This window comes from Homarus americanus, unplaced genomic scaffold (assembly GCF_018991925.1).
Source record: "Homarus americanus isolate GMGI-L3 unplaced genomic scaffold, GMGI_Hamer_2.0 scaffold32583, whole genome shotgun sequence".
NCBI lineage: Eukaryota > Metazoa > Arthropoda > Malacostraca > Decapoda > Nephropidae > Homarus > Homarus americanus.
The window spans coordinates 16,860,540-16,884,206 of record NW_024713129.1 but is presented as its reverse complement, the minus strand read 5'-3'; the positions used below and the strand labels follow the sequence as shown (position 1 = coordinate 16,884,206).

Below are 23,667 nucleotides of genomic sequence, written 5' to 3'. Positions count from 1 at the left end.
AATTCTAAAATTTAGTACGAATACGTAGTATGTGATTACAGCTCATTAACTTCACCTTTACTATATCCCTTAGGTCAAATTACTGAACAAGTCACCACTCCGTGTATGCGTGGATTAGCCACAAGTACCTAAAGGCAGCTGTTGTATAAACCCACGATGGGATGACCTCCTGCACATCACTCACTACCACAAACCCATGAAACCAGCCCAGAAAATGCAGCAGGGACCAGGGGATGGGCACAGCTCTGGTGACCTAGTTTCCATCAGGCATGTTGAAGCAAAGTTTTATGGCTAAATGCCCTTCCTAATGCTAACCCACAGAATAGGAATAGCTGGCAAGGCAGGGTCACAACTTCCTGAGGTAATCAATGACTACCATCTACTTACATTTTGTCACAATGAAAATTAATGAGTTGTATCAAATGTACTGTACTGTATATGGACTTCTGAAGGAGATACAGTAAATCAAATTTTCAAAATTGTGTGCTTTTCAAAAGCCTTTAACTCTAGGCATTTCAAATTCCTGATACTCAAGTGTAATGTCTCCCTCAAATTATTTTATTCCTTCCTCTTAAAGCTGGCCTTCTACCAGAACCACCCATCTATTAATCTGGGAACACATATCTATACTGTATATACAGATGAAGAGTGTACTTACCATTTCAATATTGGTTAAGATGTCATCAGGATCAAAAGAAATTTCATCAGTATCGGCTGAAATAAAAGAAATAATGATACTTCTATACTTTGCTGTCAATAAAATAATCACTATGCTCTAAACTCATTTACCTACACCTTCAAAGTCACAGGCAACCATTGAGGAATTGGGATGTGACTCTAATTTAAGAATTTTACATCCAATCAAAACATAAGACATTTTGAGGGGTTATGTTATCAGGGATTAGATCACTAACCCAATCATCTATTGACATAGAAGTAATAGTGAGTGCTTTTTATGAACCCATCCCCAATGTCAAATGTAATGACTTACTATTATAAGAAAAAAGGGATATACAGTACTGTACAGTCAACCCTCGCTTTACGCGGTCCCACTTTACGCGTTTCCACGTTTACGCGGTAGCCTGCCGAAACCGGAATGCTCACTTTCCGCAGTGCGTGTACCCCTTTACGCGGAGAGCAGCTGGCGGTCCTCTCGCGCCGCGCCATTTTTGGATCCAAACCTCCCGCCCTCTCCCGCCATGTTGTGTAAGCGGCGCGAGTAGTTTGCGCAGTGTATGTCTTTGTTGCGTTATCGGTGACGTCATATGACGTAGCAGACTGTGATTGGGCAAAGTATCCTTACCTCCCTCCCTGCTAGCTGTGATTGGTTTAATGTAGTACTATGACGTGCCCCGCTGCGGGAGCGTTCAAGCCCCTCGACCTACCGCGTCAGTTACACCCCTCCAGGCTACACCGTGTATATCGGTATCCATTGTTCCATAAGAATGGCTTCCACCGGACCACCACCACCACCACAAAGAAACCTTGCATTACCTGGACCCAGCCGCCCTAAGCCAAAGAAGACACAACGTTCCTTAAGCTACGAAATTAAATATAAGATCATACAAGAGTTGGAGAAAGGAATAAGACAGGTTGATCTCGCGCGCCAGCATGGTGTTAACGAGTCTACGATCAGAACAATTAAGAAGGATGCAGCCAAGATAAAGGAGCACATGAACATCACAAAGTCTACAGGTGCTTTCTATGATCAAGTATTGCCACAACCAGGTGCTTCTCAAGACATAAAAATTACTTGTGAGCTACTTGGTGTGTCAGGCGCGACGGAACATGGCGGTGGACATGCGCTCAGTTAAGGAGTACGCACGTGAACTGTATGCTGCAGTGTCACGAAAGATGGGAATTACAGAGCCCAAACCCTTTAATACTTCCTCTGGGTGGTTACAGAGGTTTAAGAAGAGAAACAAGATCACCAATATCAACATTGGTGGTGAAGAAGCTAGGGCTGACCGTGTTGCGGCTAGGGAATTTCCTCCGTTTTTACGTGAGATTATGGAGGAAAGACAGTACACCGACGACCAGGTGTTTAACATGGACGAATCTGGTCTTTTTTGGAAAAAGCTACCTTCCAAGACCTTCGTTGTGAAGAATGCCAGCAAGTGTCGGGGTCGGAAGTTGCAGAAGGAGCGTATCACCCTCCTGTTTACCACCATTGCCTCCGATACCTGTAAGCTCAAGTTATCGGTGATCCACACAGCACACAAGCCGCACGCCTACAAGAGAATGGACATGACCAAGCTAAATGTCCACTGGCTGACCGCACGTAAGGCGTGGATGTTCTCTACACTGTCCCTCTCCTGGTTTGATGACTGTTTCGTTCCCGATGTGAAGAAATTCTGTGAGCAACATAATGTGCCATTCAAGATTTTGTTGCTGCTGGACAACGCACCAGGACACTCGCCCCTATTGTTAGATCGTCACCCCAACGTAAAAGTGGTCTTCCTTCCTCCCAACACTACGTCTATATTACAGCCCATGGACCAAGAATTGATCTGTAATGTAAAAGCTGCATTCTCTGCTACAAAATTCCACCTCCTGAACGACTACACCAACACCAAGGAAGAGTTGCGTAACCTGAGTGACACCAACACCGATAGCAAGAGCGAAGACGACGAGAATCAACAGTTGGCAGAGCAAGAAGTACTTTTAAAACAATTCTGGAGAACATTCAACGTCAAGAAAGCTGTGGACTTCTTGGTGGAGGCATGGGATCAGCTGTCTGTAGCAACTGTTCGTCACGCATGGAGACATGTGTTGCAAGGCATTCCGGGTGTTAGGCAGAGTAAATCTGTGACTGGTGAGGTTCAGACTGTTGCAGTAGCAGTGGACCTTGCCAGAGAAGCTGCGCAGAGTGTTACAGTTGCAGGCTTCTCCAAGACCACCAACGACATCCTGGAGGTGATAAGGGATCCTGATGTGACTATCGACGAGATGGTAGATGATGATGACGTCAGTGAAGAGGCAGGTGGTGAGTCATCCCAAGAAGAACGCCGCTTATCCTATAGCAATGTTAGGGGTGCCATCGAGTGTACTGAGAAAGTCAAGCTCCTCCTTTCCGACGACCTTGACGCAAACAGGTATGAAATCTTCACTACCCAGCTGTTGCAGACTATGGAGCCCTACATCAAGGTTTATCACGACAACATAAACACCAGCCGTCAGCAAAGCATAACAGAGTTCTTCGCCCGCAACCCACCACAGCCAGCCCAAGCCAGTGAAAGAGGCAGAGACAGTGATGATGACTTTGAGGGATTTGTCAGGGAGGTACTAGTAAGTGTGGATGACACCGATGAAGACTCACCTGAGGGCCAGTAGCCTGCCCTCTGCCTCGGAACCAGCCTCCATTCCCCTACGCCGACCCATCTCTTCTACTAACGTAAGTGTTAACCCCAACCTTGTTTTTTTCTAACCTAACCTTCAGTTTATTCTTCTCTTATTGACTGTTCCCTTCTATATTATGTGTGGGTGAATACCATCATAAAGTTAAGATGTTATTTTTAGTAAAACGTACGTATTGTGTCGGGAAAAAGTGGAGTTTGGGGGTCGGCCCGGTCTCTATTTCAATTAATCCCATATGTTATGTTGTTCACTTTACGCGTTTCTCACTTTACTCGGGCCGCCGTGGGTTGAATCAACCGCATAAAGTGAGGGTTTCACTGTAGTTCCAACAATGCCTTCTTCAAAGTTTTACACAAATTATGATAAAACACATATAATTTTGATTATTTTGATAAAATGCATGACATTTCCATACAGGCATAATAAAGCAGTCACTCAATTATTCCATATTTCATACAGTATAACTTAGAACCATAACTTCATTACAAAACTGAATCTGCAGCTTACATCAACTAAATGCCCAAGAAATAGAGAAAAGTGGATTGTGGCCAATCATATGAGGTTTTAAATATTACACATATGAGATTAACAAAATCTTCTTATATATGAACAGTTGCCCACAGGTATAGTGTTGCACCCCTCGTTGGCCTTTCCAAACATGTGGCCAACAATATATTTTTTGTATAACATTTGTACTTGAGATTTGTGCTAAGCGTGGTTGGTGAAATGGTATACAGTACTGTACTGTACTGTACAGAGTAAAACCTGTGGCTACCCAGAATCCGCAGATGGGAAATACACGATTGGCGTGAGTCTCCTGTATTAATGCCTATAAAATATTCAGATTCCTCCTCCTGCTCACATAAACAAAGATGAACCAATCTTCCTTCCTTTCCATATGAACCTATCTAACAAATCCTAATGTAACATACTGTACAGGTGTTGACCATTATATAATTGATTGATATACAATTGATCAGCTGTACAATGTTTAAAAATAACATCAAATACTGCTATTCAATGGCTAAGCTCAGACTTACAACAGTCGTTACCTGATGGCTATGAGAATGTTTTTCCCGCATTGTCACTGCCATGAAAAAGTGATGTGCAATAACTTGCAATATTCTGAAGTATGATGTCACAATCTCAAAATGGCATAACACATGTGACCCACACGGGATGCATGGGAGGCTCTGCCAATCCCCAGTAATTGCCAGGCTGAGCAGTTGAACTGTGTCACGTTGCCCAGAGGATGGTTTGCATGTGGAATAAGCTACTGCTTGTACATAAAATACTGTACTGTAATACTGTATATACATGGTACTGTACCAGTAAATATGAGGACTAACAAAATTAATAATAATAAATAAAAGAAAAGAAAAAATACTGTGTTGCCATTTGGCAATTGTTTTCCTCCACACGGGACATGAGATAGGGAGCCTAGACCCCCCCCCCTCCCCCGTGCTGATGTCCACACACGTAAGAAATGTTTATTCACTTTATGTTTTTGACCTTATGATATATTTCTTTGCACAGTCTGTATGAAAGATTGTGTGTGTACCGTATTTAACAGTAATAAATAATAAATAAATAAATAATTTCTTGTCCATCCAAAATTATGAGTTGAAAAATAGCCGCCGAGTGCTAATTCTGGCGTTGAAGGTCTCAGGAATGGAACCCATTTTTCCCCTTAAGTTATTATATTGATAAACTGTATGATCGGTCATTTTGTGAAGGCTTTTCGAAGTCCCTAACCCCATCGTATAACAGTTAACACCTGTACTTCTAACCTAGGATAGTTAAGTTAGGTAGGTTTTGATGGCTTGTCTTATTTACAATAAACCAAAATATAATTTAATAATACTGTACAGTAATAACATTTGCTGTAAGTGTTAGTGTGCCTGACAAGAACAATGGTGACATTACTGTGCTCCCAGGAAACCACCAAACTAATAACTTTATTACACAAATGGCAAATCCTACTATTACAGTACAGTATTACCCCGCTTAACGCGGTCAATAAAACCCACAGGGTACCGTGTTAAGTGAAAACCGCGCTAAGTGAACAACAGAACATATGGGATTAATTCCAATAGAAACTGGCCCGATCCCCAAACTCCACTTTTTCCGACACAATACCTATGTTCTAGTAAAAATAACATCTTAATTTTATGATGGTACATGCACACAATTAATACTTGAGAGAAATAGAGAAATACAGTCGCCAAGTTAATGTCCATTCAAATAACGGACTCCACTCCCTCCCCCTCTTCTCACACTACACTGCTGGCTCTTCCCTCTCTGAGAAATTTTTGGGGGAAAACCACTAAATTTTAATAAATAATACCTCAAACTAATGTTAGGAAGATATAATTGACATTGCTGGATTCCTTGTAAGCCCAGGAATATTTTGAATATAAATGTCATATATTTTGCACAAAAGATAACATATTTACTCAGAGTAAACATTACATCTAAAATTTGTATGTCTAATGCAAAATCTATGATGTTTATATTCAAAATGATCAACAAATTGTAAGAATTCCAGCAATGTAAATTATATTCTGGCCGGGTAATTTGTATGAACTTTATGAGCTAAAACAAATATCTTCAGTTAATAAAAAAAAAAAATTCTTCACGACACTATCTGTCAATCAAAGTACCCCACCTTGCCTCCCCCCCCTCTTCCAACCGCGCGGTCAGTCCCAACCCTCCCCCCACCAATCCTCCCTTCAAGAGATGTTGGGTGAAAAAACTAAATTTTAACATTTTGTATTAAATAATACCTCAGATTAAAGTTAGGATAATATAATTGACATTGCTGGATTCCTTGTAAGACCAGGAATATTTTGAATATAAATGTCATATATTTTGCACAAAAGATAACATATTTACTCAGAGTAAACATTACATCTAAAATTTGTATGTCTAATGCAAAATCTATGATGTATATATTCAAAATGATCATCATATTGTAAGAATTCCAGCAATGTAAATTATATTCTGGCCGGGTAATTTGTATGAATTTTATGAGCTAAAACAGGCAGTCAGGCAGGGTGGCGGGTGGGGCGAATCTAAAAATAGCTCTCGAGCCGGACACTCACCGCGTATACATGGAAAAAACCCGCGTTAAGTGAAAGTTCGGCTCTGGCGAGGCACCGCGTATACGGTAAAACGCGCTAAGCGAAACCACGTTAAGCGGGGTAATACTGTATTTACTTTTCTTTTTTATAGATATTCTTATCATGAAAAGGAATAGCATCATTAATACTGTATCTATGAAATATTCAGACTCTTTCAGCTGACATAAACAAAGATGGCATCCTTGTTCTGTGTGCAGGGTATTTATTTATGAGAAATTTTTGAGAATAACCTGAATATGAAACGTGCAATCCTTACACTTGATTTGACCTATTCTTGAGGTAAGAAATAATTTTTCTTCTATAAATATATTTTGGCAAGCAGCAGGTTGACTTAGACCCTTGCTCTTAACTTTTAGCACATTTTATATACCTGTATTGAAAATTTGCCATCTGAGATGCAGTGCATACATTCTCCACCTGTAGCCACACCAAAAAAATTAACAATGAAGAACTATTTCTCGTCAAGACATACATCATTTACAGTGCTTTTAATTTTTCTTTTATACGCTCCTACTAGCTTCATATGAATACTGTACTAGTTAATAATTTTTACTGACCTGCTTGGTAGTCAAAGAGAGCATATGCAGTTACTCCCATGCATTCTTCCTGTGTCGGTGGTTCTGGCCTATTTTCTGTTCCAGCAGCTGGACTCTAAATACAAAGAGGTAGAGTAGTACAAAAATCACTGAGGGAAATGGAGCAAAATAATCTGTCATGATACTACAGCATTTTGTAATTTGCTTTGTCTCAAATGACTGCATTCATATTCATATGCAAAAGCTACAGAGAATATTAACTGTAATTCTATGAGAAAAGTACAATTTAGTTATTAATACCAAAGAAAAAAATACGAAGCATTACTTTAATCAATTATTTATATTGCGCATGCAACTCTAAAGAAGTTAGTTTAATTTCTAAATAAAAAATGGAAAACCAGATATGCTACAATGTCACAAAAATGGCATTATGCAGATCAATAGAGTAGTATATATATTAGGAGCAATACTATAACAAACAATCACAATTAGCTGGTCAGAATATCCAGATTCAGAAGGAATATTTATATACAGAATTACAATAAGGTATATACATATATATATACATATATATATACATATATATACGTGTATATACGTGTATATATATATATATATATATATATATATATATATATATATATATATATATATATATATATATATATATATATATATATATATATATATATATATATATATATATATATATATATATATATACCCTGGTACATATTTAATTAACATTCTTTGACATTTTTGTTACTCTAAATAAAAAAGTGACTACAGTACAGTACAGTGAAAATACACTCGGCATTACTGAATAGCAAATTTGGGTTTGACTGCTGAGACGAAGTAAAAAAAGGTGTGTACTGTACATAATATAAACATAAACAGTCTTTCTGAATAATGGCCTGACCACTTCCAAACATCTCTGTACAACATGCCCAAGCTTAAAGTGACAATATGCAAGATTTCATTTGCTACTTCCTACATTCTAAAGAACGTAATAACAGCTGCTTGTAAATAGCAATTCGGGATGAAACAAGGATCCAGACTGAATCTGTTGTTCATCTGATCATTAACCATAACGAAGAACACTGACTAATGGTTAAGTGACAATATGAGAAAACACATAGCGAGTATGATGATTTTGTGTAGAATTATTTTTGTTTTTTTATAAAAATAAAATAAAATATAGGGGGAGGAGAAATGTATGAGATTATTTAGCCATTACAGCTTTTCTTACACAAGTGCATCCTCTACAAAGGAATCATCAATAAATATAAGGTGCAGTACAGTAAATACTTCAAACTAAAGCATTTAGTTTCCTGAAGTAATTTTCTGTAAGAAGAATGAGGTGTCATTATAATACAGATTTAAAATGCTCAAAGTCAACAAAGCTCATTATAATTCTTATAATGAGACTCAACAGAAAAACTTATTTCTTATTTTGCAATTAATGAATGTACCTTCACTTTTGCTTAGGTTTGGTGCCGATACTGTACATAAAGATACAGCAGTGCATTGATTACACCATACAACCCCCCCAAAAAAGTAAACGAACACATGATGGTTGTTTTTATATGTATTCAAGGGTGTACAGTAGATTTCGGAAATCGGATCGATTTTGGTGTTTCACCCACCATTTATGGGAAAACAACAATAGTCATATGTGTTGTTGACCACCAATAGCTGCTATCAATATACTGGACAGGTAAACCTCGATAAATAATGTCTCGTTCAGCGATATTCCGCTTTAACGATGGTCATGAATTAAGACCATTTTGCTATATACGATAAAAAAATTTTTTTTTAACAATATCCATCAATATCAATTGGTTGGATTTTTTTTATAATATCTAGTGCAAACTATGGGTTGTTTATACTCAAATTAATCGCTGTCTTGCAAGGATTCCAGCAATGCAAATTATATTTTTCTACATCAAGTCGTTGACATTTTATTAAGAAACAATATTTAACCCTATGCAACACGTGCCGCCACACGGCCAACCCGCAAACTACAGTCCTGCTGTGCTTGGTGCTTTGTTAACCGCATCTCCCCACCATCGCGTAGCTCCATGATCATCATTCAGCATCGTTAGCAAAAGTTTCGGTAAATTACTACTGTACTTGTTTACTGGACAACATAATCTTCGAAAATGATAATACAAATGGCATATTATAGCTGACAAAAATATGCATACTGTACATCCCTACAAGAAAATCTGACGTGATAGAATCAAATAGAGTTCAGATTTGTAATAAGCATGTTCGAATTAGTGAAAATGACCATAATTTTTTTTTTTTTTTCAAAGTTGAATTTTGTTGGGCAGTGTTATCTGTGCCTCCAAACTTCAGAAATCTCTAAATTCCATCTGTTTTAACCGAACTAAACATAACTGAATTTGGCCATCAATCATTTGTTGTCTAAACCAGCTTGGTGATAATGCTTCATGGCATTACTCCACTTTTACTGATTAAAACTGCGCTCCTGTGTTTTCTTTGGCATAAAAAACTGACTGACTGCCACAGTGTTTGTTTACATAAGAAACCATAAGTTGTGGAAATATCATTACAATTCATTAATTTGCCTTGGAAATTAAGAAAATATATTCGTATAGGAGAACCACAGATTCAACTAACTGGTATCAAAATGAAATAATAAAAATAAAAATTCCTGCAAAATCTGCTACAACCGTATGTTTGAATACCATGTGCAAAAGGGATGAGCTCCCATATTTATTCCTGTACTATGATAAACAATAATATTGATACATAGCATATCACATAATACAATAGCAGATATTTAAAAAAAAAAAAAAAAAAATCCTCCCCACTCCAACCATCCTCTGGGCGATGCAACACAAATCATCCAGGCAGTCAACCAGCCAACTCATAGACATGTGGCCACATTACGCTGTGTATGCCACGACGTCACATCAGGAGGAAGTGTGGCCAATCAGTTATGCTCACTGCCTTCACACATACACCCATGCTTTTCTTATTTTAATTTTATATTATATTCTCTTTATTTTAAGCTACCTTAAAGTATTGTAATGGTTTTTCCAAGCTGGGTGGACTTGCTGTGCTCGCCATGTTCCCCCCATCCACAAATTCATGGAACCCCCCCCACCTTATGATATTCCTGGATCCACCCCCGTTTATAGGATCAGATGGTAGTAGGTAATAGGCAGCTACCAAACAGGGAGGTACTACTGCCTGGGATGATATTGAAAGCAAAATGTATTGTCTAATGGTAGACCCTGCTACCATATGGCATCACAAAAATTGTGACCAAGTCCCAGGTTGCTAATCTGTCTTTCTGCCACATTTACACACAATTGCAGGGTCTCAATTGTCTCTCTTACTATTGACAACACAACATATATAACTGAACTCACTCTTGATCTGTTCTATTGTTTTTACTTTTTTATTCTCCCATGTTATAAGTTGACAATAATATTAAAGCGGGGCCTTTTCGGATGGGTCCCACTGGTTGGGAAGGTTGTGGACCCCAGGGTCGACCTGTTCATCATCAAACTACTGAGACCTCAACTTACGTCACCGCGGTTGCCGGATGATCGGCTTTTTTCACACTTCATTTCTCCAACATTCGCGGCCTGAGATCCAATTACCTTCTGTGGAGCACCATCTATTAACCTCTTCCCCCGACCTCTTACTACTAACTGAACTTCAACTGACCAAAGCAGCTTCACCCAAACCTTTTCAAGTCTCCAGCTCCAACCTTTATACCTCTTTCCGTTCTAAGTGAGGTGTATGCACCTACTGCAACACACGTATACCTATAGCTCAACTCACAGATCTTGAATCTTCTCTTTATGATGTCATCTGGCTCAAAATATCTCTACCAACTATGACTATGTTTCTTTGTTTCCTACACTGTTCTCCCAACTCTACCAACCATTTGGAACTCTTTGACTATCTCACTTCTTGCCATGAGTCGTTGCTATCCACACACCTCAACACAGAGATCCTCTACCTAGGGGATTCCAATGTACATCACAGAGAGTGGCTTGACTCAGCATGGGATGATCCAGGTGGAGCTGAGGCACTCTCTTTTTCCCTACTTAATGATCTGGAACAATATTAAACACCCTACACGTGTTCCTGATCGACACGATTAACTTACTAACATTCTTGATCTTTGTTTTACCTCTACCCCTCACACTATTCATACTCAATTTCTGCCCCCTTAGAGTCTGCTCACAATCTTATTTCTATTAAATCAAACAGGGCACGACCGCCTCCCCCACCCCCTCTGAACACCAACTATGGCACTATCGGAGGGCAAACTGGCAATCCTTGCGAGAATTCTTCTCCAACTTTCCTTGGGATGAATGTTCCTTTTCCACTCGGGATGTCTCGATATGTGCTGACATTATTGCTGGGATTATACAGGGTGGTAGGAGTGCATTTATCCCATCTTCTACCAAAACTTTCACTTTACAATCATTGTTTGATCGCTCCTGTTCTCTTGCATGTAGAGAGAGAGATACGGCATAGCAAGTTATGAAACTATCTCCTTCTCCTATTACCCACGCCTCTTTCATTACTTCTAGGAATCGTTGTCCTGTCTAGCTCTTCTTCTCGAAAATCCTTCTGGTCCTTAACTAAAAACATCTGTAAATAACTTCTGCACTCCCTCTTTTCCTCCTCTCTTCTGATCTGATAGCTCTATAGCCAACTCTCCCCTGATAAAGCCAATCTCTTTGGCACCTTATTCTCCTGTAACTCCACCTTAGATGATTCCAACTCCATCCCTCCTACCCCTGCTCCTCCTACTGAATCTATGCACCTTCCTATAATCTCCACTCGTAGGGTTGCTGGTGTGTTATCCAGGTTGGATGTGAGTAAGGCGCATGGACCAGACGGAATACCCCCTCATGTTCTGAAATTCTAGCCCCTGTGCTTGCTCGCCTCTTTTGCCTTTGCCTCAAAACCCAAACTTTTCCTTCTTCTTGGAAGTATGCCTTGGTTCAGCCCATCCCAAAGAAGGGTGACCATTCTAATCCCTTTAACTATTGCCCCATTGCCCTAACTTCATCCCTCTCTAAAATTTTTGAAACTATCTTAAACTCAAATTTTCTCCGTCACCTTGAACACTTTTCTCTTTTGTCGGATCACCAGAAGGCTTTCGCCAGGCAAGATCTACTGGTGATCAGCTCTTCTACTGCACCCATCTTTGGTCATCCTCTCTTAGGGATTATGGGGAACTATCGTTATGGCCCTCGACATCTCCAAAGCATTTGACAGGGTATGGCACAAGTCTTTACTTTCTAAACTTCCCTCTTATGGTTTCTCTCTCCCACTTGTTCTCTAATTTCTAGCTTCCTTGAGAACCGATCTATGGCAGTTGTTGTCGAGGGATCGACCTCTCACTCTTTCTCTACCAATAGTGGTGTCCCACAGGGTTCTGTTCTTTCACCTATTCTCTTCCTTCTTTTTATCACACTATGATGAATTCTGTCCATTCGTATGCTGATGATTCTACTCTTCACTCTTCTTCATATTTTTCCCTTCCCCCTAATTCTCAAACTAGATCTGTTTCTCGAGCTGACATCATTTCATATATCAATGTGGATCTGTGCACCATTTCCAAATGGGGAGGTAGAAACTTGGTTAAATTCAATAGTAATAAAACTCAGTATTTACCAATTACACTTTCCAAATTCGATTATCTCCCACCAATCACATTTCAGGATGCAATCATTCTGCCAAGTTCTAAAATAAATATGCTAGGTCTCACCATTTCCTCTAATATGTAATGGAAGCCACACATCCACATTGCTAAAGCTGCCTCCCGAAAGCTGGGAATGCTGTACAGATGCCGTAGCTACTTCACTCCTGAGCAGTTGCTTCAAGTTTTTAAGGGATTCATTCGTCCTAACTTAGAGTACTGCTCTCATATCTGGGGTGGCTCTTCTTCTGTCCAACTGTTAGATAGGGTGGCATTTTGTCTTATAGACTCTCCTCCTTTAGTTGATAATTTAATCTTTCTTCCCTTTCTCTTCGCCGCAATGTTGCTTCACTCTCTCTCTTTTACAGGTACTTTAACAGGCAATGTTCGGTGGATTTGGCATCCTGTGTACCGCCGGCAAGGCCGTGGGCTCGTAACACTCGTCTTGCCCGCGGTGCCCACCGTTTCTGTGTGGATGTCGGTCACACTAGAATAACCCGTTATAGTACATCCTTCATTCTTCACACAGCCAAACTGTGGAATGCTCTGTCATCTTCTGTGTTTCCATACTCGTACAATCTGTCTCACTTCAAAAGCTGGTTTTCCGGCATCTTCACGATGTGATTAATATAATCCATTTCTTTTCTATTTTTAATTTCTTTTAACTCTCATTTTTCGCCCCTAGGCCCAGTTGTGGGTCGATGACCTGTGCCCAGGTGGGCTCTACCCCATAAAAAAAAATAATAATAATAATAATAATATAGAGCAGAATGCTGCTCACCCCTACAAAACAAAATAATGAAAGAGTAAGGTCTATGGTGCAACTCAGTTGAAGTTCAAGTGAAAATTCTTTATTAAAAGAAACACCACCAAGGTCATTTCTTATACATGATATCTTTGTCATAAAAAAAACAAAGAAAAATCTGAGGCAAGCTAAGCATATGAAGCGGGAGAAAGCATAGTGGTTCCAAACCTCTTGCCCAACAGCCCATTCATAAGTGGCCTACAATTTTTTCCGATCACTGCCACAAGAGGCTACTTGACTTTTGTAGTATTCAACTTTGCTTGCCCTCACTGAACAAACAGCCTTACGCGCAGTCATACAGTACTCTGATCTAATACGGTCTATTCACCACCCGTGCCACTCTCGTTCAGCACTTCTACTATCCCTATGAAGAGGACTTATAGATGAGCTATAGAAAGGAGAGTCACCTTGTACAGTACTGTACAGTAATTCTCTTTTTGACCTATGAACAACAATGGCCTGTAATTAAATAAAAAAATGAAGAAAATTACATATATCCACTGAAAATTATGACTTAAAAGATCACCATAATAACATACACCTCACAGGTGGGGTATGGTTGGAAATATTTCCACTCAGCCCAGGAATTACTGTACTTTATTTGGCGCTCATGTTAAATAGGACTTACGGGAGAGTATCCAAAAAGTTGGAAATCCGTAACCCGGGAGTGTCTGCAGTTGAAATATTTTATTCAATAGTACCTCAACTTGAATAACATTGAGACATACAATTCTCACAAAATAGATGCAGACATCACATGAAAGTCAATTGAGTTTAACATATGTAGTCTTGTACAGGTTGTCTCATAAGTTGCACTCCATAGGATAATTTATGTTCTTTTTTTATTTTTAGGTAAGGTGATCATAACAAATTTAAAAAAATTTCGACAATGAGGGCCAATCAAGAGGCCACTGAGGTCTACGGTCCTCACACCTAACAATTTTTTTTTCTGGGATCCCCTAAAAGCTGTTGTCTACCATGATCATTCAAGAATCATTAGGTGACCCCAGAGGAGAAAATTGTTGAGAAGAGTGAGGTCTGGAGATTTCAGTAGCCATTTGATTGGTCCTTGTTACTCAATCATCGATGGTTTGTATTGAAAAGAAAAAATGAGAACATTAATTTTCTGAGTGTACACTAATTAGTTCATTATAGCCATAATTACCATAACTCATCAAATATTTGAGGAGAAATTTTGCAGGGAAGTACAAGTAAGAAGGTGAGCAAAGACAATGAATTGAAATAGGAAGGGGAATTATTTAAAATTGGAGATATGTAGACTACACTTTAAAGAATACTGTACGTACTGTGAATTTCAGAATGCATGAGAGACCAAGTGGGTCTCAGTGCCAAGGATAAATCAAGTTGAAACAGATTTATCACTGCTCACAAGGCACTTACTATATTTAGCGTCAAGTCAATAAAAAGACATTAATCCAAGTTTTTATAAACTTAATACTGAATAAATATTTATTGATAGATAATTATCATAGGATACAAATCTGTAGATTTAAAATTTAAATTAAGTTTTGTATATGTATGCAACAAAAGCAACTGGATTATATACTGTACAAACAAAAATGTAAAAATGTATTTAAAATAGCAGTAGCATAAACTAATATCAAATAAAAATCTTTATTCCTTACAATGAAAGCAATAGGCAGGCATCTAATAAACACAGAATTTTAGCAAATAATTATTTTTTTTCTTCTATACTCTGTTAGCCAGTCGCAGCATTCACAATAGGATGGCACATGCAAAATCTTCTCAGCACTTTGGCCACTGTACATCACCACACACTCACATGGCCATCCAACATACTATACAGGTACAGGTACAGGTTCATGTTTATCATAAAAAAAAATAAAAATACTGTACATCAGTTAAGCCATATGAAAATTTTAGAAAAAGTGTCAAAAGTAAAATCATCTAATGAGATGCTTCTTATTTTTCCCTGCTTAATTGTTCTATCCCTTAGAAGAAATTCGTTAATAAACTGAAAAACTAATCTACCACACCTGTTGTTTAATGTTAGGTAAAGTTAAAATTATACCTATGTTAAATATTATCAGCCAAAACTAACATGGAAAGCATAGCAAGACAGAACCATATAGTACTAAGGAAATGCTGAGGTAGTATTCAATGCCTGTAGTTTTTTAAAAAAGGATTATGAAACTCAAGAGAAAACTACAGTAGTTGAAAGATACTGCCAAGTTAGTTTTCTTAATGGTACTAGGAAGAATACTGAATTTAAAATGCTCTTGAAACAGAGTTGATTTGAGATTTTTTTTTTTTTTTTATATTTAAGGTCTAAGAATGAAAATAATTACAGGCATGAGGAATGTTGCCATTTATAATGCAATTCCATGACAATGAAATGAACATGAAGAATGAAAGAGTATGATAAGGTGAGATGAATGCTGCTGAGGATCACCTGTGGGTCACCCATAAGGAGCTGCTCTTGCCTGCGTACTTCCGCCTCCAAGCGCTCCTTCTCTGCCCTGGCCGCTGCTTCTTCAGCTGCCTCGCGCTCAGCCTAACGCATATATAATGTCCAAGCAGCCTCAGCATGGGCATACATAGCATTCAAGCATGGCCGGATATTCAAACACAATTATACATCAATCAAACCACTTTCCTTCCAGCTAATGTTATACAGTAATGTGAATTACTTGATAAATTACAGGGTTAACTAACGTCTAAAACACTGTAACTTATCTAGATAATGAGGAGAGAATTTAGAAAGAGTAATACTAACTAATATGACTTGCCATAAGATGAAGCAAGTTGAATTTATGTCATAAAATACATAATTTTGTATACATACAATATTTATGTTAAAGCCAATTATACAGCTTCTATAATGGACAGTGAAATTTTTAACCGATTGAAAACAACAACAAAAATTCTCAAGCAAAATATGTGAAACCAAGGGTGTGCCTATTATGAAAATTACTAGGTATGTACATACCAAGAAGTTATCTGGTAGTCATGAATGGAGTACTGTACTAGAAATTGATGAACACTGTACAAAAGATCTCTTACTAAATACCGTACTAGTGCTGTACTGGATAAAATTAAATTCGGAATATATAAGGAACAATTTATGATCTATGGATCAGTGTGACCAGTGAGAATATTCCCACCATATGCCATCTCTACATTGTTAGGGAAGAACACATAGTGTAATGGCAGGTTACACTGTACACTGTGAGCAAAGAAAGTTTGACTAAGAAGAAACTGCCAAATAATATTACTTCTCACCCATATGATTTAAGATCATTGTATTCCAAGAACCAAAAATTGACTCTGAATCCAATGAGTAGAAAAGGTCAAGTCTGACTCATTACCTCTGGAACCTTCTTTGACTGCAAATATAAGTTCATACTTCTCCCCCCCCCCCAAGACTCCAGACTGACAACAAGACTATGCATCCTGGATAGTCTCCTTTCAATACTGTTAATTGTTTTGTAGAAAGATAATTGTTGAGAATACACTTATTTTTATTGCTGGTAATATTTGGGCTACAACTTACCACACAGTTTCTATTGCAGGTATTTGAGTTTTAGAAGATTAAGGTGAATGATATTTGGATATAAATTTTTTTATTATCCAAGTCCACAGTGCAAACATTCTTTGCTTTAATTCATACTCTTGCTAAATTTTTAATACCTGTACTTGTAACAGCCTGTAACTGAGGTTGACAACCAAGGTTTTCAGTGCTCTATGATCACTTTATTCAGCCTTTCAACATCAATCAGAAATTTTCAAAGACAAGGAGGGCTCTGCATCCCTCCCCTAAGGTGGAGAGATCCTAATTGATTTTTGAAGACTGATTTGTGGTATGCTTAAATTTGGATTGGTTAGAAATTCAAAATTTTGCTCATAATATAAACCAAATGACATTTTGCTTTTTTTATTTTTATATAATATAAAATTATATTTTTGTTTCAGAAGACAAACTGTACTTGTTAAATCCTTACAAGAAACTTAGTCACAGATTGACTTGGGATTTTTAAAAAAAAAAGCACTTACTGGTACTTTAACTGTAAAAGTTGTGAGCTTATTCAGAGAGGTAACTCATGAGACTGAGCAAGTTCTCATAATGTGATCTATGTGGTTTTGATTCACTGTACCCTCAGTGCACTACAGAGAAAAAACATTAGGTTGTGATGCAAGCTCACACACTGTATGTTATGTTTACTTAACTTTGAACTGTGAAAAGAGGAGGTAATAGACTTCAAGTGCAAGAAATGCAATAAAGTACGAGAAAATTTAAGTTTTCTTACTGAGATATATGGATCCATTAACCCCACAAAGTGTTCAGGGTTCAAAGGTGTAGTAGTAGGCTTTTGGGTCTGACGAGTGTCTGCACATAAATAATTTGTTTTTAAAAGTTGCATTTTTTTTAAGACTTCTTAATTTCTAATTTCTGGACTTGTGAGGTACTATTATGCTGCACATGAAAGTTCGATACCCTTTTCACTGCACAAATTTATTTAAATACAATGGTGTGGGAGTAAACAAGCAAATACCAGTTCTGTCCAAGTAAAAATAAATTGAAAACATAAGAGTGTACCTGAGTAATGTGAAAGTGAAAAGATGAATCACCATTCAAATACCTGTACAGCATATAATTTTTATGATCAAAGCACATTAATAGTGTATCAAGTTTGAAAAACCTTGGTCTCATATTCTGCTTAGGAAAAAAGTTCTAATGTAACTTACAAAACTTTTTAAGTATTACTAATAGGTGAAAACTTTTAAATTCTTTCATTTCAACAATACAGCATCACTTAATCTAATTCCCTTAACCCCTGATTAACTCAATTTACTAATACTTGCTACATATCACATTTGCAACTACTGTACAGTATTAATGATGCACATACATAATAATTCAGTTATACTCAAACTACTTTACCAGTGTGAATCTATATTTACAAATTCACAAACATACATATGTATATACAGTAAGACCCCTAAGTTTACATACCTTAGGTGCTGAATGTGACAAACTTGACTACTTTGCCAGCTATTGGTGATTTATGACATGGGTACAATGGACCTTGGGTAGTTCCCATGACACAGAGGTATAATAGATAATGAAAGTTATCAGACACAAATTGCAAGCACAGAACCTGTCACCATTGCTAGCTCAGTACAGTGGAATAATGGCTAGCAGGCTCAGGCAGTAGCAAGTGTCCAGATGCTATCACCATATTATTTTTGTCCTTTTAATGTTGACACTACAAATGCTGTAGAAATGTATAGTACTCAAAGCAAATGCCCTTCTTGACTATTTGTATCAATAATACAGTTAGGGTACCGGCAATTAGTATTTATGGTTTATTATCGTACAGTTGTCCACAGGTATGGTGTTCCACCCCTCAGTGGCCTTTCCGAACATGTGGTAATGTTGGAATCATAGTCAAACCTTCTTTACAGATATTACATCTATTATATCGCTTAACACAAATGTTGAGTACAAATATTACCGGAAAAAATATACTGTTGGTCACATGTTTAGAAAGGCCACTGAAGGACGGAACACTATACCTGTGGCAACTGTACAATAATAAACCATATAACTAATTACCGGTACCCTAACTGTATTATTGATACAAATACCCTGTAGTTAAGAAGAGCATATGCTTTGCATATACAGTACTACAGCATTTAAAGTAATTTAGGATAGGGATTACTGTACTTAAATTGCACTAGTGACAAAAATAAATATAATATACTGTACAGTACTGTATACAGTAAAATATTTGTCAACCAAATAGTTTGGGACCAATAGGCTTCCATAAAACAGATAATTGCATAAAGTGGAGGGCATGTAATAAACCACTATGCAGTAAAGTACTTGTCTCAGTTTGGTTATACAGTCAACCCTCGCTTTACACGGTCCCACTTTACGCGTTTCCACGTTTACGCGGTACCCTGCCAAAACCGGAATGCTCACTTTCCGCGGTGTGTGTACCCCTTTACGCGGAGAGCGGCGCGAGCAGGGTGTGCACAAGGTCGCCCAGTCATCAAAACATTACCGAGTTCTTCACCCGCCACCCACCACAGCCGGCCCAAGTCAGTGATAGTGAAAATGATAGTGAAGATATGGACTTATATGGACTTTGAGGGGTTTGACAAAGAGGCCCTGCAAGCCTCTGTGGTGGATAGTGATACAATTGATACAAGTGATACAGGTGAGGGCCAATAATCTGCCCTCTGCCTCGGAACCAACCCCCCATCTCCGTGTGCCCAGCTATCTTTTCTACTAATGTAAGTGTTAAAAAACCTAATATTATTGATATTTCTCTTAATTATTAATTGTGTGTGCATACCATCATAAAATTAAGAAGTTATTTTTACTACAACGTAGGTATTGCGTCTGAAAAAGTGGAGTTTGGGGGTCGGCCCGGTCTCTATTTCAATTAATCCCATATGTTATGTTGTTCACTTTACGAGGGCCGCCGTGGGTTGAATTAACCGCGTAAAGTGAGGGTTCACTGTACAGTATTATATAGTACTGTATTATTAGTTTCTGTAAATTTCTGTACACTAAATTACTTCATTGCTCTCCAATATTCAATGTTGTTAAGCCTACTTATCAGCTTTCAAAGTTTCATAATTCACCTACAATTGACATACAGCATAACTTAATCTTCAAACTCACATGCAGACACGTAGACTGTCACTAACACCATCACACACACACAGCCACTGAATCAATTGTCTAACTATCCAATTCTTAAATTCCTAGTTAGAATGCTCAAATCTTCCGTAAACTTATTATTTTATCAAGTAGGTTTTCGGTTGACAAATACTTTAATGTACTACAGTATTTTAAGTAATTTAGATAGCTATTGCAAGTGTTTAGCAACTTCCCATTACCAGGCCCAGCCACCACCTCCAAATATCCTTCCTCCTTCAATGTTAACTCATCTACAAAAAATACCTGTACTGTAAATACATACCCCAGTATAAGTGTGGAGGAGAGCACTGAAGAACAATTATACAGTATAGGGAACCAGGGATCATAAACCACAATTATTACAGACAAACACCTTATAATACTACCAAGGTACAGTATCACTAACCCCAGGAGCCTAAATTCTACATATACTGAAAAGTTACAGTATAAACTTAAATGAATTTAATATGCACTTACTATACAATGATCTAGCACATCAGATGAATTTAATATGTACTTACTATACAATGATCTAGCACGTCTCCATAAGTGGAAGTTTTTGATGAAATTTAGCACATTTAAGCTAATTTGCAATTAAAAAAATACATTTTAATGTTTTTTTACGAAGAGGGAATTATATATTAAACAACTATTGTACTGGGTATGCCTCTAAAAATGTTCCTGTATAGACACAGATATACTGTGCCTTGTTTTGAGTTGCCTTACTAGACTAGATTTTGCTTTATGTTGTTGATAAATTAAAGAATAAAATATTTTTACAAAAAAATTCTAAAAAACTTTTACGATACATAAACACAAGAGCAATGGACTACTTTGGGTAACCTGAGAACACTGAGCGATTGCAAAATCTCTGCCACATCAGGCTACCTGTTGCTGCTATATTTGCTTCACCTCTTCTCTTTTGTTTTCACTGAGCTAAAACCTTATCAGAACCCTATAAAATAAGTGGAAAACACCCGGCAAGTAATATTTCTGCCTCTGGTAATAAAAACCAAGTATGTCTTGAGGCATTTTGATGCTGGTGAATGAGTTTTATCATCACTAGAGCACTTAAGAGTACCTGCCTGGTTGGTGAAAACAACTCAAGAGAACTGAAACAAACTCCAAGAATGTGCTCAAAGCATGACACCTTTAACTGCTACTAAAATGACTTCAAGTTGAACTAGAGTAAGGAATTGGGTATTTCAAATTTAAATACTGTATTCATTCTAACTTTGAATAATATAATTTAGGTACCTGGTATCTAATTAATATTCTGGTGAGAAAATTTTGATCACAGATGTCCCCAGGAAGACAACCCCTATTTATATCAATCAGTATAGTACTGTATTATATGATAAACTTGTGTTCCCAATACTGTACAATACATTATTTCACTGAACTCACACTTTTCTAGAACATGTGCCTGATGTACAGTGAGATATGCCTGTACCTCTAAATCACACAAAAAATATGGCAAAAATATTCAGTATCTTTCTTATTTTGCATCATTAAAATTTTGCTGAAAGACAAAGTACTGCACAGTATTGAACAGGGTATCACAGATTTAAAAAAAATAACAAATTGATTTGTGAGTGAAATCATTGTGAACTAACACTTATGTGGCACTTATGAAACTTGAGGGTCTTACTGTACATAATTTTATTTCATACACATATATATATATATATATATATATATATATATATAGCATATATATATATATATATATATATATATAAGTATATATATATATATATATATATATATATATATATATATATATATATATATATATATATATATATATATATATATATATATATATATATATATATATATATATATATATATATATATATATATATATATATATATATATATATATATATATATATATATATATATATATATATATATATATATATATATTTTTTTTTTTTTTTTACACAGTGTGGTATGTTAAAGTCACTGCATGTGTAGTTAAGCCTTGCTGGACTAACTGCAAAACTAACAGCACCATTTATATGATAATTTCCACACACAAAAATGGATGTAAAAGTTATAATAATGCCTATAAAATAGTTTAAAGGCAACAATAACAAAAATAGTGCAGGTGCAAGAACATAAAAAATCTAACATACAATACATCCATTCTCACTCTATAACATACACCAACAAAACACATCAAGAGCTAATCTAGGTGCTTGCTTCTAATGTAATGCTTAGGTAATTCAAAGCAACTTATTGATTGAATGAGACTTAGTTGTTTTTTATTGGTAGCTATGAAGTCATATCTCAAGTTAGTATAGTATTTTAATCACAACATTGACATAAAATTATAATCATATGAATGAACCATAACTATAATGAAATCTACCAATCACAAACAATTGTATTGTCAATGCAGTCTCTGAGAAAAGTATTAGTATCACCATTGTCACATAGTCAGCTATAATACTGTACTGTATATCAAACTTGGTTAACTTTGAAATTATTCATACCGTATATAAATATCTTTTTATTTGTCTATACAGCATACAAAACTGGATGCACAAGCTGCTCCCTAGATGACCCAATATAGCCACTCCATTCACATTGGAAAAGCAAGGTGAAATTTTAATTTTAATGCTTGATACGACGTAGTATTTCAGTAGAAAATTATTGTTGCATACAATATTTGATTCTATGAAACAGGCAAAATTTAAAAAAGACAGACAATTACTTTTCTTGATGCAGTGTAAATACAGACAATATTTATTTCAACAATAGTATAGTAATTTTGTTCTTCTTACAACTGATTATGTAACACATGTGGTTCAACTTGTTTGCTTTGCATGAAAGGCTCAAGAGGGAGATTCATGTATGAGAACATTGCTTGGGATAACAATAATGTACATAAATTAGCATCTGGTAGTTGATAAAGCCAATAGCACAAGAGATAGCAAATGCAGGGTGAAAACTGTTGGTTATCACACCTGTTTGCCAATACATGCAAGGTCATGACAAACATATTTAACTAATAATCTATGTCAATAACATTTATGCCTTACGGTGTACAGTGAAAAGAAAAAATAATTAAATCATTCCAACTGAATAACATATAAACTTTGCAGAAAGCCATTATATCCTTTTTATATCCTTTGTAACATGATCTGAGTTATGGTCAACTGTCTGTTAATCATATAAATTACCCCATCAGCACACTAAAATATATTTTAATACTTTACACTTGACAATATTTATATCCAGTCCATATTAATGAAAATGTTACAAAGTTTCATGATACAGTAAACCCTTGTACTTCTGGACCTCTCAGATCTGGATTTCGGTTGGTCCAGACTACATCAGGATGTGGCAAATTCATATCCAGTCTCTTTCTCTCAGTCCGTATGCCATGTTTACTACCCCCGCTGCTAAAAAGGACCCTG

The 23,667-nt window shown here is 36.8% G+C and overlaps 1 protein-coding gene across 13 annotated transcripts in view; it reads right to left on the bottom strand.

Annotated features, from left to right (window-relative positions):
* LOC121868771 (src substrate cortactin-like) overlaps positions 1-23,667 on the bottom strand; it is a 98,421-nt gene that overhangs the window by 3,481 nt on the left and 71,273 nt on the right. For 12 of the 13 annotated variants that reach the window (XM_042369675.1, XM_042369667.1, XM_042369719.1 and 9 more), the window contains 3 exons: positions 15,977-16,078; positions 7,058-7,151; positions 659-714 (listed from right to left, as the gene is read on the bottom strand). In XM_042369675.1, the coding sequence (XP_042225609.1) occupies positions 659-714; positions 7,058-7,151; positions 15,977-16,078 (252 nt within the window). The remainder of the gene's footprint in view (positions 1-658; positions 715-7,057; positions 7,152-15,976; positions 16,079-23,667) is intronic. The other variant, XM_042369701.1, reaches the window with a different exon arrangement.